Genomic DNA, 17,521 nt, shown 5'->3' with positions numbered 1-17,521 from the left:
CCAGACATGTTTTATATATTTTTTTCATCTTATAAATAGTTTCTGTCCCAGCACACCCAGCTTTCTAACCTGGAGGGAGCAGAGGGCGGGTGAGCATCTTGCTGGGTGAGGCATTGCCTGAGGAGCTCGGGACCGGCCCTGCTTCCTGCTGGGCTGCAGGGTTAGCCCCCACCTTTGTCAGGCTCTGCATCCCCCATCCTGTCTCCCAGAAGCCTCTTGTGTGTGGATGGACATAAGAGGCAGGGGCTGAGGGGTGCCAAAGCAGGAGTCTCCCGTGGAGAAGAAGTGACAGTCAGACTTATAAGTATGAACTGATACATGACTAGGGTGAGGTTTTTATGATTAAATGGTGATGAAATACACATAACTTAAAATTTACCATACTGGCCATTTTTAAGTGCACAGTTGAACAGCGGGAAAGGAGGCACATTCACACTGCTGTGCAGCTGATCTCCAGGACGCTCTTCATCTCGCAGCACTCAAACTCTGTTAAACAAATGTCCTGTTAAAACCATTAAACAAAAACCACTTATTCCCCCTCCCCCAACCCCATTCTACTTTCTGTCTCTAGGAGTTTGATTCTTTTAGATACCTCGTGTAAGTGGAAACATACAGAATTTGTCATTTTGCTACATGCTTATTCATTTAGTATAATGTCCTCAAGGTTTATCTGTGTTGTCGCCTGTGTCAGTACTTGCTCCCTTTTTAAGGCTGAGTAATATTCCATAGCATGTGTTTACCACATTGGGTTTGTCTGCTCATCCCTTGATGGACACTTGGGTGCTTCCACATTATGGCTATTGTGAATAATGCTGCTATGAACATGGGTGTACAAATATCTTTTCAAGTCTGCCTTCAGTTCTTTTTTGGTGTATACCAGGAGTGGAATTACTGGGTCATATGGTAGTTCTACTTTTAATTTTTTGAGGAACCTCTGTGCTGTTTTCCATGGTGGTCACCCCGTTTTACATGCCCACAAGCAATGCACACAGGTTCTAATTTCTCTACATCCTTGCCACAACACTTGTTATTTTGTTTTTTTTTTTTTCAATAGTGACCATCTTTATCATACCTACAGTTTAGTTTGATATAGTAGTGGTATTTTTTACATTATACTTGTCCCTTGAAGAGTGTGGTGATTAGGGGCACCGACTCCACACCCCATCCAGTCTCTGTTCTAAAGAAATGTGCAATTCATTAACATAAACCAGCTCTGAGATACTCACATTTGACTGGCCTGTGGTGGGACTTGGAAACACATTAAGATTCCCAAATTCTTCTATAGGGCAGCCAGGTCGAGAGATCCCTGACCGCAGCCCTGTGTCCGTAGGCCTGCAGCACCCAAAGCGTTCTCAGAAGACATGGTTTTGAGCAAAACTTGTAGGGCAGAGTGTGAGGCCGAGGCAAGGGGACATGTATTGTGAGTTTTCCAGGAACAGTGAGCTGCTGGCCAAGTAGGGGAAGCATGAAAAGTTGTTCGCGATTGATGGTTGGGCGGACAGTCCTGATTTTCTGGCTCTGCTGGCAGTTGGGAATGTCGGTCACAACCCATAGGGGACAGACATGTGATGGCTTTGAGTCAAGGGGTCCTGATGGGAGCACATAGCTGGTTTTTGCTGTGAAGGTATTTAGGGCCTTATCTGATCATTTTATTTTATTTTTTTCAAAAGGAGCCAGAAATTCTTTCTGTTAGTATGAAAGATCCCAGGTTTTTCACTGTTGGCTAATGTGTGTGCACACACAACACTGCACTGGGTGACAAGCCTCTGGGTGGCCTGCAGCCCGCAGGGCAGCTCTGAGGGTGCCATCCACGTGCTGCTGCCCAGCAAGGTTGTTGGCACCCCTGGTGGCAGTCAATGGTGTGTGGCATCAAGGGCCACAGAGGTGGCAAGATGGCCTGGTGGGAAGCTGGGTTGTAGGAATAGACTGCATCTGTACAGATGCCAACCAGCTCTGGGTGGTTGGGAACCGGTTGTTTATTCAGGGGGCTTACGAGGAGGGAAAAGCCCTTGTACCTCTCTGCCTTTGGCCCCAGTGGAGTGCTGGCTGAAGGGCTCAGTGCACCAGAGCCGCTTCCCTGTAACTCAGAGAGTTATAGAGGAACTCAGCCACTTTTATTTGTATCCCGAGGTAAACATGTAGTTCACTTGGAAAATAAATCCATTTCCTAAAATGATAAACATTTTTTTTTCTAAAGGCACCTTTGGGAGGTAATTTGAATGGCAAGTGTGCTTCTCAGAGACTAGGCAACCAGCCCTTGACTAAAGATTGATTAACAAAGGACCCCATAACCTTTTCTCTGTGTCTTGACTTTTCCATCTGAAGAATGGGGTGGCATCTGTTCTTCCTAATAGAGGTTGAAAAATGCAGTGGTTAAAATTGTCTGGCTTTGACGTTAGATCTGCCACTGCCCACACTCCTTAACTATAAAACAGGAATAAAGGTAATACCTCCTCAGGGTGCTATTGTGAAGAATCAAATGACTTAATAATATACAGCCCTTAGACCAGAGCAATATGTTGACCACCCATTTCTGTAAGTTGAGAGCAAAAAAAGTATGTAATGAATAAGAAGAAAGCATAAAAATTATGATACAGATTTAAGGTTTTTATAAGAAGAAAATAATTTTTGTCTACTTATAGTAGAGGATGAGACCCAGATCAGGAGCAGTTAACCAGGAGCATGAATGACTAGTTTGTGGCCTCATCTGAACCCCATTTGCTGGTTTTCCCAATTTTAAGCAACCTCTTTGTTTTATAAGTAATACATACACAGATATTATAGAAAAATTAGGAAATATATATAAGTGGAAATAAAACAAATGTTGGGCTAAGCATTACCCAGAGATCACAATTACTAATTCTTTACTGTGTTTTCTAGACCTTTTTATGATTATTCCTCTAATTCAGACTTTGTTAAAAATTGAATTTTCCAACGCAGAAAGTATTTTGCAGTTTGTTTCTCTAAGAAAAGAACTATATTGAGCATTTTGGCATAAAATATTATGTACTTTAAAATATATTTAACTAGTACTACTATAGCATTGGTTTAAAAACCATAACTTACTGAAATTTTCTCTTATTGACCTGTAGTGAATTATTTGTTTGCCACTACAAATTACAATGTACTGAGCATCTTTGACTCTCCCACAATGTATTTTTGTGCAATTATTTCTTTAGGATAAATTTCTGGAAATGGAATTGCTATGTCAGATTCTTTAGGCCAGCCAGTGGGCCCCCAAAGAAGATTGTTCTACAGGAGAATTGAACCTGTTTAGGGTCTGAGTTGCATCTCTAACTAGAGTAGGGCAGGACATAGGGAAAGGTGGCGGAGCAAGCCCCTGGGAGTCAGGCACGCCAGCTGTCCTTGCCTGCTCCTGTACTGGTAACCCATGTCTCTGGGGAGTGAGATTGCTCACTGACACTCACTTTTCTCAGCTGCCAAATAATTTGAGGACTGAATAAGGTGAACTTCCTAAGTTACTATTAGCATAGATATTCCTGGAGCTGAGTAAATATTATTATTATTATAAAATATCCAGGGTCTGTATTTATACTTTAGTAAGGTCCTCATGTATAAATAAGTGTATTTATTTGCACATATAATATACACACATACATACATATATGTATGTATACACATACACACGTATATACCTATATGTGAGGTAAAATGCTTGCATAAAGTGAGGCCAGTTGCATTCCCTGAGTAATCTGGAGGAGACAGGAATTTCTAAAAATGTTCATGTTCATCAAAACAGATGACTCATTGTCAGGTGTTCAGAAGTCTCCTGCAAAATGAATTGAGAATTCAAAGCCTACCAGAAATCAGGTGAAAACATGAGGTTGAGTGTTAAGACAAGATTGCTGCCATTAGCCGCCCACATCCACAGAGGCCTGTGTTGGGTGTTGGTCTGATGGTCATTCCGGCTAATTCAGCCCATCATGATGTTGTCTCCTCCTGGATCTGTGGGTTCCAGACCCTCAGCTGGCCATAGATCCAGAGCTGGGCAGTGATTTAAGCTGGAGCAAGGCTGCCCATCACTTAATTAGCTGTCATTTGGAACCCACCCAGAGTTCAGAGAAGGCAGGTTCAGGCAAACTGGGCCAGCCCGCACTCTGATCTGTCAGAATTATGGTCACACCACTCCCAGGTGGCGAACACATCTTTAGGTTGCTTCTTTCCAGGAACACTTCCTCTTAAAAATGCTCTCTCTATTTTTTAGTTGTCCATTTTCCATTAACATCAAAGAGTGCCAATTACTGATTTTGAAAAGGTCATGTAACCCAGAAGGCATTTCTGAGGAATGGTATACTCTTGAACTCCTATGGGGAGCAGTACTTAGAAGCTGCTGGGTGTTAGTGGGTGATTGTAGTAACCTGTGGTTGGACGCTGCCCCTTCATTCAGCCCTTACATGTTGTTGTCATTTTTTAAGGAGGAAGATGAAGCCTCGTGCTCCCCCTCCTCCTGGAAAGCCTGCCACCGTGAACATGCACAGTGAACAGAACCCTCCCCAAGATGCGTCCCCTGGCCCTCAGCAGAACCTGCTCAAAATGAAGGAGAACCTGCAGAATAGTGTGGTGGCCATCACCGTGGTTCTGCCCAGTGGGCTGGAGAAGAGGAGCGTGGTCAATGGGAGGTAAGGCTGGGTGCTTCGGGAGGGGTCACTGTGGTCCAGTTTGCAATCCCTAGGAGAACTAAGGGGGTCACACCAGATGCGATGCACTTCCTGCTGTGACAGGTGGGACCTGGGGGCCGTGGGGCTGTACATCTGGGCCTAGGCAACAGCATCTCACCTGGAGTGACTGTATGCTAACTGGCTCCCTCACGGCTCACCTTAGTCTTAGGAGAGCAGACACTGCACGGCTCCCTTCTGTTATGGGGGTGGACTCAAAAGGAAGGGGGAGGTCATAGGCCTGTGTGCAGCTCAGGTGGGTGACCAGCTGCCAGAGTCCTCACTGCATTCTTGTTGCTGAAATCATACAGCCAGAGGGCAGCCTCCTGGATTAACTAACCATTCAAATGTCCATGTATGTGGTATATTTACATATTACTGTAGGGGTGAAAAGATAATCTGTAATCAGTTCTACAAATGAAAACAATGCAAGCTTAGTTTAAGGAGCAAACTCTGACCCATGGATTTTAAATTTAAATTTTAACCAATTTCCATACTGGAGATTCCCACCTGAATTCATTCTCAAAATGGATTTGCCTGTGAAGGTACGTGTGGTAAAGGTCAGGTACCACTTACTTTCCCCACATCAATCGTAAAAGGCACGTTGAAGCACTGGCAAAACCTCCTTCATCCATAGTATTAAGATTTTTCTTATCAATAGAATTTCTAATTTTGCTGGATGCTTATCAAAATATATCATAGTTGTGTTGTTTGATCAATTTTGTACTCCTACTGTTGTTACTGATGAGTCGATCTGTAATAAGATTTCCACAAAATCACAGGAAATGAAAAAATTAAATTTAAATGTTTATATAGTTTTTGTTGTGGAGAGAGTATGATAGAGTGATCAACTATAAACACTTTTAAGCATAAGATACATTTGTATAATTCTGAGGCATGAGTGAATAGGAGCAATATTTCTAGGAAAATGAGAACAAGAAATGATAAAAAAAATTAAATCTTGAAAAACAGTTTGCTTCAATACTTTTAAGTGGATAATAATAGAAATCATCACTCTGGGTGTTTTTAGTCTCGTGGATATATTGAAAACAGCAGTGGAACAGTTTTATTTAAAATATTATTATTTGGATTCTACCTGAAATTATATCCTTTGCAACAATTTAAACTTTATCATGAAAACTTTAGGTGATGACTTAATGAGCAAAGGGCAATATGTTTTTAAAATGGTTTTATGGGCTATGTCAGTGAAAATCTGAGGAACATTGCTATGGGCCACATCATACACCTAGGGTCAAAGCTGTTGAGTTATGGGTATAAAATCTCCGACTGTGCTGGGTGATGACAAACTGCTTTCCAGAATGGTGCCTCCTGGAAGTCCCAGGCTTGCTCCTTACAGGGGGCCCTCCTCCTGGGCTGTCTCAGCAGTGAGCACCTACATCCGTCCGTGCAGGAGGCACCTGGGCCTGCAGCTTCACAGTCCATAGGAGCCGATAGGCAGTGCCCTATGCTAGCTCCCAGGGTTCACACAAGAGATGTCCAAGTTAACAAGAGTTTCTGTTTCTGTTTCACAGAGCCATCCTTGTTCTAAGTACAACTGGAGAAACATACCATATTTTATAGGTCTGCAAACTACTTTAGTAGATGAATGAACTTTTATCAGTGAATGTGCTGTGGTTTACTCACCATTGTTATATTTTTGGCCCAATTTCTAGTTACATTTTTGTTTTAAAAACCCCTTTATGAAGTCTTTAAATACTGTACAAAACCTTTACATATTTGATATAGGCAATCTGATGTGCTTGTAAGCAAGTGTACACCCATGAAACCATTGCCACCATAAATCTAATTGTATATTTTTTAAGAAAATGGCCTGTGGGTCATGTCTTCATGCTGTCATACATGGTTCAGTTTTACAAACACATGAGAGGGATAAGATGCCTACTGTCTTGAAAAATAAGAATATTGTTTTGGAAAATGTTTTCAAGCTGAATACATTCTTCCAAGTGTATCTTTATTTTTTTCCCTTACAAAATAGAAGCTATCACAGTGAAGGTTTTCAGTATAGCTATAAGAATAGGCATGATCTTAGAGACTGTTAAAATACTCAACTCTTTTCTACTAGTAAATTATAATCCCTTCTCCAGTGCCTGCAGGATTAAGTGAGTCAGAGTAGCATCCTGTGGGCTTCCTTAACTGGGTTAACCATTGCTAGTGTGATAACTATTGCTGATGCAGCCTCTCGCTTTGGGAATAGGTTTTATGTGTCACACTCTTTAATAATATAAGAGTGGGCTGAAGTCAAATTCCTGACCCTTGCTTAAAATAGATCTACTAGTTGTTCATGTATGTCGCTTTTCTCTTCTGTTTTATTAGAGAACATGCCTACTTTTTCATAGGGTAAGCAGATAGTTTACAATTTATAATCAGCCCCTTAGCCATGCTATTTCTCACTAGGCAAGATTCTTTCATCTCTATGAGACAATACATTAGTAATTGGAGTCTGATGATTCCATTCTGCATATGGCAATGACGTTTTTAAAGCTTCCTTTGGATTTAGAAACTGAAATAGAAGTCTAGTCTGCTCTTACAGAGGTGAAGAGAATGGGATTCCGTGTTCTGGGCCATTCATAAGGAAATGTCCTGGTGCACACGTAGGAATGGTGTCACAAGCACTGTGCCTGGCTGCTGGCCGGAGGCCCCCAAGTCTATCACTTTAATTGGGGCACCTGAAAAGAAGATCTTTGAAGAGACAACACCCTCCACCATGAGAGCGCTAAGCTATGTCAGGCATCAGAGTGTTGGCACTGTGTCATTCTGATGTGGTAATTAATTAGTCATGTCCAAGTTGGTATTCATACCCAAGGGACCCGGGACCAAAAGGGTGTTTGCTTTGCAGAAGAGAGGAAATCTGCTCTAGTATTCAGGCTTGCATTTCTGACTCTTCGGTCATCATACCCCCTTTACTGTAGACATTGTTTACAGCCATGTCTGGTTCTTGGCCCCTGTGAAACAGCACAGGGCTCTCACACTACAGGCTCTGAGCCAACATGTTCCTTCTGGAGAGAGCCCACCTGTTCCAAGATGAAGGGGAGGCAGGCTGGGAGCGCCCCCAGCCCTGGTCTGTCCATCTTCCCAGGCCACCCAGGCATTGGGAAGCCATTTGTGGAGGGAGTAGATGAGCTCTGAAGGGCCATGGCCTGGCCTCGCCACCTGGTCAGCTCATGGCCCTGTGGCTGGAGCTTCTCATCTCTAGTACTCAGTTAAAGAAGTGACCTGGGAAAGGGCAGCTTCAGGGCTGGGGAGATGGCCAGAAGACAGCTCTCTAAATAACTGGCTAACAGTCAGGTTTGGTTTGGTTTAGTTTAATTTCCATTTCCATTTGAAGAATAACTTTTTTTAAAAGACACTATTTTTTAGAGCAGTTTTAGGTTCACAGTGAAGTTAAGCTGCAGGTACAGAGCTTTGCCATGTGGCCTCTGCCCCTGCACATGCTCAGCCTCCCCATTAACAGCATCCCCATCGGCGGTGGGGGAGGGGATTGGCTGTGATCAGTGAACATACACAGACATGTCTGTACCCAGGGATTATAAATGACAATAGGATTCACTCTGTGTGGTACACTCTGTGGCTTTGGACAAATGTATAATGGCATGTATCCACCATTATAGTTTCAAACAGTATTTTCACTGCCCTAAAATCTCAGAAAAAATTTCAGGGACTCAGAGCCCCTGTTGGTCACATTAGTTAGAGGTGAACCCCACTGAACAGCCTTAGCCCACATAGTGTGTTTGGTCATCAGCCCTAACTCACACTTTCTAGTGAATACCTCCCTGCAAAGTTTCTGCCTCCTGAAAGCTTTGTTTGGGCTAAGTCCAGGAGATGCAAGACAAAATCCCTATTCCATGAAGAAAGTGATCATCGGCCTACAAATTCTCTGGTGTTTTCTCTTTCCAGCAAGGAACTCAACAAGGTTAAGGGGCTGACTGTGGATTATAAATGACTTGCTCCTCCTGTGCAAAGGTGGTGTGTTCTTTACCAAACCCACCATTCAGTGGTTCACAGGGGATGCCAGGTTGTTTTGGACTTGGTGCTAACCCAGTCCTACAGAGGGGAAGTTCTGCTGAATGATACACTACAAAGGTGTGAATGATCATTTGTTCATTGAGTGAAATATGTACCGAACACCTAGATTTTGTGAGGCACTGGGACATGAGGAGGAGGACATCCCAGTGGAGATGGATGAGGAGAGAGGCCCAGAGGAAGGCTGTGCAGGCAGAGAGGCCCAGAGGCAGAGGGAAATGAATAGCATTTGCAAAGTGACCTGTTTGTGTAAGAAGTGGGGAGTTTGGGCTGCTGGAGCCCAGATGGAGGAGGAGGCACGTGGGCCTGGATATTTGGGGTGGCATGTCCTGATAAGGATCCTGCAAGCCATCCTGTAGCTCCACGGGTCTCAAACACAGTGGCACATGCCACCAAGGACACAAAGCTCTGGTACTTGGCAAGTCATGAGAGAACAGGTGTATCAGAACACTGATTTTCCTCAAACATATGGGAAAATAGTTTTATATTGAACGTAGCATACCAAATTGGTGTATGTTTTTAGAATAAATACTAACAATCAATTATCAGATATTTGGGCTGTATTCTAGTACCCTAGGGGGCTCGTTGACACCCCTGACACGTGAGAAGCACAAAAAAGGCCTGCTTTGCCCATGACCCGGACACAGGAGGCTTAAGACTCTGAAGCAAGATGACCTCTGAGAAATAGGTCAAAGATGGTGAGGTCAGAGCTAAGAGAAAACACAAAGTTAGTGGGGTGAGAACCTAACCAGAATGCACCCCTCATTAGATACCACCTGTTCACACCAGGTAACTGCTCACAGCTTCACATCTGGTCAGGACATCTGCCAGGCTCCTGGCCTGTATAATGGCATGTGTCCACCATTATAGTTTCAAACAGTATTTTCACTACCCTAAAATCTCCAGGGATATCTGGGTCCTGGGCCTCTGCATACCTCCTGTGGATAAAATGACAGTTCCTGTGGCCAGGATTCTCACCTGGCCCTGGTTGGCTAGCTCACTGCACACGTGTGGGCAATACGTTGGTATGACTCTATATAAAATAGAACTCTGGCCAGTGTTCTGTGCAACACGTTGGCACAGCTGCAAAGCTGCAGGAGAGCAGAGCAGAGGCTGGAGTGGTGGCAGTGCCAAGGACAGAGGCCTAGAGGACGGCTGTGCAGGATGACTGTGCAGAGAGGCCCAGAGGACGGCTGTGCGGGATGGCTGTGCAGGCAGAGAAGCCCAGAGGCAGAGACTGGCTTGCTGCCTGCAGACTGGCTCTGAGTGAACGGGATTCTAGTGACTGACCTGCCACCTGGAAATAAAGTTGGGTATAACCCTTTCACCCCAAAGAAATGTTTTACTGTCATTTTCTTTGGCCACATTGAATCCATAGTGAACTTGCTTGGGGCTGAAACCCATTGGCAAGACACTTCCTCTGTCCAGGTCAGGCACTCTGACCAGCATTGTCTTTCAGTTTCCATAGTTGAATGACTTCAGAGAAGGCTCGTCCCCTTGGTAGCATAACCCAGACTGTCCCAAGGGTCACACACAGGCACCTGCAGCAGCCGCCTGGCCCCAAGAGGCGTTTAGGTTTTGTGAGTGTGGGGCTGGCTCTCTGAGATTTGGTATTTCATTCTGATGACTGGGCTGCTGACTTGCACCTGAGATGCAGCCCTACACTCCCTCCCCAGTCACTGGCTGCTGCCTTATTCCCTCATGTCTCACCTATGGGCCCAGGGCCTGGGCTGCTTGCTGTAAGACTGGATACTCACTGGTGACCCCAGCCTTGAACCCAGAGCCCTGCCTCTGGCTAGCCAAGTTCCTGGCACTGGGCTCCTTCAACCACCCATTATCATTACCTGCTTTTGTGTTCTGACCATGTTCTTGTACAGACCGCATTTTGGGTGCCCTGCTCACATTGTGTCATATCGTACCTCCTGATGCTGCAGGGCGCTGCCAGGCTGGACTTTCTCCCAGGGCTTGTCCCTACCCTGTTACACAAGAGTTTGCCTTGCCCAGGGCTTGGGGCACAAGGAACCAGGTCATGGTCAGCCAGTTTAAGATTTGACAAGGCACGCTAATGAAGCGTGTTTGTTTTAGCACTAGGTCCAGAAGCAGCTAGCTCAGTGTACTTTGTAAGCTCGGCGTCGAGGGACCCATTCATCCAGCCAGTGTACAGGTACTCAAGCCCCACTTCAGAGCAGTGGTGCTCAGGTTCTCAGAGGATGGTCCCAGGTGGCATTGCCTGGGACCTGTTAAAAACGCTAATTTCCAGACCAGACCCTCCATCAGGAGGCCCTGGGGTGGGGCCCAGCAATCTGTGCTTTGACCCACCCACCCAGATTTCTGATTTCCTGTTGCACTTTGAGAACCCCTGCTTCAGAGACTGCCACTGGTTCCGCTGGATGTCAGGGTGATGGGATGAGCATGCAGACCCCAGAAGTGAGCCTAGGGTCGCACTGGCATGATGGCATGAAGACAGAGGGTTGTAGGAATGACTGATGTAGGCAGCTCTGTTTTGCATTTTAGAGGTGCTCTCCTGGATAAGCTGATTCATTAGCTGGCTCCAGCTGTATGGGAACAGGGCTTGGCCCCTCTGATGTCCATGTTCACATTGTGTGGTCCCCAGACGGTCTGCTCACTGTCGTCTGGCCCCTGAGTGCCCTCTGCACTTGGGGAGCATGGGAGAATTGGCACATTCTGTCCTGTTCATTGCTCTAACTCTCCTCCAGGATTTCAAAAAGAACCACGTGTGAAGAAAGACAGGTTTTCCTACTGATGCCACTGACTCGTGTATAAACTTCTTTTGTGAATTGTATATTTTTAATCAAAACTTATAAATTGAAGTATATTTGACATAGAAAATTATATTTGTTCTAGGTGTGCTAGTGATTCGATATTTATATATGTTACAAAATGCTTGTCAGGATAAAGGTATTTACCATCTGTCACCATACAAAGTCATTACAATATTACTGACTGTATACCTTGTAATCCCTATGACTTATTTTATAGCTGGTACAAAAATATTTTTTGAAGTCTGTACCCACTTGGAAAATAATATTTCTTTAAAGAAAGAGGAGAAAAATTCTACTCACTTTTAAAATTTAAAAATAGAGACCACAACAAATGCTGAAAAATCTGCTTCACCCCTGTGTTATGAGCACTTAGAAGATATTTGGGGAACAGATGATGAGGTTGGAAAGAAGATTTTGGGGAGCAATGGGAAAGGGGCCCCTGGGATCTGCCCTAGAACCCCCTCCACCACTGGTAGTGTGGTTTTGGCTAAGCAGTCCTCTATTACTGTTCATTATATTTTACTCTTCCTTTGAATTTGGGGTTAGTGATTGAGAGACCTAGCTCAGACTTCCTTAAAATACCCAGCCTGGACAGCTGGAACAGGGATAATTCCCACAGTTCTGGAGGCTGAAAGCCCAAGATGAGGTGCTAGTGGGTGAATCTCACACAGAGGTCTTTTCCTGGCCTGTAGGCAGCCACCATCCCCGTGTGCTTACATGACCTCTGCTTCGTGGGTGTGCAGAGAGCAAGCTCTCTGGTGTCTCTCCTTGTAAAGACACTAATCCTATCAGATTGGTGCCCACCTTCATGACATTTAACCCAAATTGCATTCTTGGAGGCCCGATCTCCAGATACAGTGACATTGGGGGTTGGAGTTCAACATGAACTTGGGGGATACAGTTCTGTCAATGGCAGTGTTCATATGGGGGGGTGACTGCTGGGGCTGAGGAGGTGTGCTCTGGGTCCGTAGCACTGATAGTCTAATCAGCTTCAGTACACTTGACTTTTCATTTAGCATTCTGAGAGTGTCTGATTGCCTTCATTTCCCTCTTTGTCAGATGGTGGAAACTTTTATTCTGCAATGTGTCAAAGATGCTAGTTAAAAAGAGTCTTGGTATATCTTCATATTTGCTGAGACCAGGCTAGTTCAGCCATAGACAGATGGGACGCTCTGCTCCGAGCCAGGTGAAAGGAATCACTGCATGGAATCCTAAAGAGAAAAAGCAGGAACAGATTAACTCATTTATTCAGCAAATACATCACACTTACCACGCCTGGCACTGTGCTCAGTGCACTATGAAGTGAGCGACTCATTTAAGACTCTTTAACAGGTGGATGCCATGCTTATGCCCTCACTGATGAGGAAACCAAGGCAGGTCTCAGAAGTGCTGGGCGGTGTGCCAGGACTCCTTCCAGGGCCGCTGCCTCTCTGTTCCCTTCTCCGCACTGCTGCCGTGGGCCGGTGCCCAGCCTCTCCTCTGGTGGCTGCCATGTGCAAAGCTGGGGATCTAGGGCAGCTGGGAGGAGAGCAGCAGGGCAGGGCAGGTTCAGGATGATGGCAATGGTAGGAGTAACCAGGCAGCCTATGCCAGTTGCCGGAGGTTCTTCCTGTGGCTCAGTGGCACTTGGTCCTGCTAAGAACCCTGTGCGGTTAGAGAAGCCATTGTTAGAAAATGGCTCCACATTGTTAGAAAATTTTCTCCACACTGACGCCCAGTTAGAGAAGCCATTAACCCTGTGCAGGCTGAGGTCTGGTGAATCTGTAAGGACCCCCAGGGCCAAGCGGTACCTCTGTGCCCTGCACTGGGCACCACTACTGTGGGTGTCCATTCTCTTCCTGGGCGGATTCCCCAGTAGCATCAAAGGAGCCTTACTGTTCGGGCTCCAATGTTTTAAAATGTCAGCCAATACAGATTAAATGGTGTGGCGAAAAGTGGCAAAAAGGCCACCCACTCACACCTCATTCTATGAGGACATGACCCCGAGAACCATGTAGGGAGAAAGCAGTAAATGAGATCATGTTGGAAAGGGTCTGGTGAGACCCACACAAAGCGGCAGATCCCACAGGAAACATGAGATGACATGATTTTGTCCCCAGATCCTCCAGTTTGGGCCTGTGCACCTGCAGCTTCTTAAGTGTAGCCCAGGGTAAGTCTTCATTGGGACGCTGTGTCCATCCATTTGAGAGTCAGAGGTGGCCCAACAGAGAGCAGGACCCTATCAAAGCATTAGCTGTCCCCCCAAACCTCCTCACTTCCCTGGAGACACCCTCTGTCCTGCTGGGGTTCAGCTGCTTGGGTGGATAGTGTCCAGTTTGCTCACCCAGGTTGAATCGGTGAAGGCTCTGTGCTCCTCAGACAGCACATACAGTGTTCTGGCCTCTGGTGTTTAGTTTTATTATCATGTCTTCACTGTGTTTTATTTTTATGTCTTGTCTCTCCTTCCTCAAATGTAATAGTGAATTTGAGGAGGTAGGCCTCCAGTATATGGATTTTTCAGCTTGGGAACTCTTTCCTTCTTGCCTCACCCCTCCAAACATGTGGTCAAGAAACTGCTTCTATCCTCAACTGTGAAAAGTGTCTCTGACTCTTTGTCGTCAGGCCCTGGGAAGAGCCGTGTGCTGTGTTAGGGTCACGGGAGAGTGCAGGCCAGTTTTGTTGAGTATTACCAGTCAATTGTGGAGGAAGTCCATTCCATGCAAGGTAGAGATTCGGACACCCAGGTATTTATTCGGAGAGGAAATAAATACTATGTCACTGCCATGCTAATACATCCAATGAAGTGCTGGCTTCTGTGATGGAAACACGAACTTACTCTGTGTATTGGAGGAAAATCCATCCCCAGAGCTCGTTGCTCCCTCTCCTAACTGTTACTTCAGTGTTTCCAACCTGCCAACCAGCCACTGGTTTAAAGGGGCAGCAGGCACCCCCAGGAGCCTGGTGTCTCGGTGATCTGAGTTCTGGTATTTGTTAGACAGTTTGTGTTGGTTCACTTGGGGGCAGCAGAGGGAGGGTGGGGATGAGGGGGAGTGACGGCCGCAGGCGGACCAGGGGCCCACCCAGCTGTACGTCTTCATGGAAGCCTCGGGGCCGCTGTCCCCACCTCTCAGCCTTGGTGAGGACGAGAGGAATGATGTGATGGGTGGTTGTGGGTACACGGTGGCTGGTACCAAGGAAGCTGTGGTTGGTCAGCGTTGTTGGAAGTCTGGTTTCTGTACTGAGCGCTCAGTGGGCCGTCTTCATGTCTTAGAAAATTTGGTGGTGTCTCTCCCTGCACTGTCGCCTTAAGCTCGTCATGGAGATAAAGATGATTTTTATCCCAGAGCTGAAGAAATTAGAGTTCTTAGTATTCTAAGCCAGCACAGTGAGGCTATTGTGGCACTTGTTGGGGTAGCCCTGTTCCCCCAAGTCCCTCGTCAGCAACTCCTGACTTCACAGGTGATTCCAGGGTATCCTGCGCCCCTGCCTCTGTTATCCCCCGTCCCTCTCAGTGCTGCTGGGTAATCACTGAACCGTAGGTGGGAGTGAACGTCTCAGGATGGCTTTGGCTTTGAAATGTTGCTTTGTTTCAATCATAGCATTTTGATTTTCTCCATTTGGAGCAGCTGAGTGAGAAACCTGCAATCTGGGGATTCTCTCAGGCAGGGGCTCTGCCTGAGGTCTCACTGCTCACTGGCAGCTCAGCCCTCAGGGTGAGGGATGGGTGGCCGCCTGGCAGCAGGGTGCACCTGTTTGCAGAAGCGCTGTGAGTCCCAATCTGCATATGCCCGGATCACCCCACAACTGGCTGACTATGTCCTGCAGTAATGGCCTCGCCAGTTGCTGATTAAGAACGAGATCAGCAGAAAGAACTGTGGTTTCAGGGGAGGTTATGCTAACTGCCTGGGAAATTAGGAGAAGAGGTCAGCTTTAAACATGAAATCATTCTGCCAGACAAATACAATAGATGGAAGTGAAGTTTTCCTTTCTTTGGGATGATCTGAATTGTTTCCTGTGGTGAAGGACATTATGAAAATCTTTGACATTCCCAAAAGATAATATTCTCAGGTGTTTGTCTTTTAAAAAGCATAGTTTTTTTAAGCTAAAAAGAAGCCTATCATCTTCAACTTAAAATTGCTTTTTTTAAAGATCTTTTTTTAAAAGATACATTATATTTACGAGTATGAAATGTAGTCCCGAGTAATACTATTTGTGCTCACTGACTTTCTGGGATTCAAGTCAATATACCCATGGATTTGACTAAAATATAACAATTTTTCCAGCTGTTCTGATTCTGATCTGCTGCTTGTTCTTTTAGTAGATTAGCTTATTAGGAATGAAAATGTTAAGCTGTACAATCATGCATAAGGGATTAATGAGCAGCTGCTGTCGTTCCTCATAAGCACAGCCAGCTTCTCACTCATCCAGCAGTTTGTCCGTCCCACCCTCATTCAGTGAGACAGAAGGGAGGTACAGACATTCCTAATAACCTTGAGCTCTTTCCCTTTTCCAGCCGTGCAATGATGGACCTACTGGTTGAACTCTGCCTTCAGAACCACCTGAATCCATCACACCATGCCCTTGAGATCCGGTCTTTGGAAACCCAACAACCTTTGAGTTTTAAGCCAAATACATTAGTTGGGACCCTGAATGTGCATACTGTGTTCCTGAAAGAAAAAGTTCGTGAAGAGAAGGTTAAGCCCGGCCCGCCTAAGGCACCTGAGGTTAGTAGGACGGAGGACCCTTGGTCATCTCAGGACACACGCTGACACCTTGGCTGCGGATCCTGGCAGTGCTGAGGTGGTAGCTGGGCAGCCCCTTACCTGAACAGCACATGCAGACAGCTATGGCTGAAGTTTCTGTGTCCGTGTTAGGCAAAGTTAAGTGCTAAACTGAGTTTATTTTATTTTCAGGAGGTGGAAGTTTATAGAATTTAATAGTATTCATGGTTGTAACATTGCTCTTTGGAAATTATAGAAGAGGAATAATCAAAGGCAGAGCTACCCGTTAGAGCTTTTTGGAAAGATGGAAATGGTCTTTCATTCAGCACTTTCCAGTAGCTACTGGCCACTTGCAGCTATTGAGCATGTGAAGTGCAGCTAGAGTGAGTGAAACACTGAACTTGTAATATTACTAATTTTAATTAATTTAAATTTGTATTACCACAAGTAGCCAGTGTCTACCTTATTGGACTAGTTCTAGAGGTTCCTGTCCAGGTCTGGAGGTCTCCCTGTCTAAGATGAGTTGAAGCTTTGAGCATCTTCCTAAGGAGAGCAGGAAAAGGGATTTTCCCTTTTGGGAGACTGATCTTAGAAATACTCATTGCCATTAGAGAATATCTTATACATAGATTTATTTCAGGCTTCTGATTATTGATGAAAGTGGACTCCAGCTGCTTTTTGTACTTTTTTTTTAATAACCCTTTTTAGCTCCAATTAAATCTTTTGGCTATTCATTCTTTCAGACTCTGAAAATATCTACAAAATTTTCCTGCTTTAAAAAATGGCAATTTGGCCAATAGTTATTAACCTCCTATAAATTTCTAGGGTTAGGTAGTAAATAAATTTTAACTGCTGCCATCTATAGTCTATTTGAGATTTCCCTAATTCTTCTAGTAAAATCATTATTCAGGAGAATAAAGCCCTTTATATACTCCCGGCCTTGCTCAAATTCCTCATCCTCAGATGTGAGCCCCAGGGGTAGGTGAGCCCCAGGGGTGAACCCATGGGGTTATGCATGATTCTGGTTCGAGAAGCATGGAAAAGGATCTGCAGTTCCATTTTTCCTCCTAGAATTTATCAAACTCTGGCAGTCAGACTGGAGAAGAGAGTGAGGTCTCCCTCGGCTGGTCTTTGATTCAGTGCACATTTACTGTGTCCAGGATCTCTGCACAATGTGGGTGATCAGTGAAGGCCATATAAAGTTGACTGCATGAAACTTTGGCATATTAATTTGGGGGGGCACTTTATCTGTAGACATTTAGAATCAGCTGTACTTAGAATAGAATGTCTATTATATGTCTACTATATATGTCTTGTATTT

General features: G+C 45.2%; 1 protein-coding gene across 9 annotated transcripts in view; it reads left to right on the top strand.

Moving 5' to 3' along the window:
- Positions 1-17,521, top strand: part of COBL (cordon-bleu WH2 repeat protein) — a 266,567-nt gene that overhangs the window by 100,133 nt on the left and 148,913 nt on the right. For all 9 annotated transcript variants that reach the window (XM_073239146.1, XM_073239151.1, XM_073239147.1 and 6 more), the window contains exons 2-3: positions 4,437-4,640; positions 15,993-16,203. In XM_073239146.1, coding sequence (XP_073095247.1) covers positions 4,437-4,640; positions 15,993-16,203 — 415 coding nt within the window. The remainder of the gene's footprint in view (positions 1-4,436; positions 4,641-15,992; positions 16,204-17,521) is intronic.

The sequence above is a fragment of the Manis javanica genome, chromosome 6 (assembly GCF_040802235.1).
Source record: "Manis javanica isolate MJ-LG chromosome 6, MJ_LKY, whole genome shotgun sequence".
NCBI classification, from domain to species: Eukaryota; Metazoa; Chordata; class Mammalia; order Pholidota; family Manidae; genus Manis; species Manis javanica.
The sequence above is the reverse complement of the archived record's forward strand: the minus strand, read 5'-3'. Positions and strand labels throughout refer to the sequence as shown.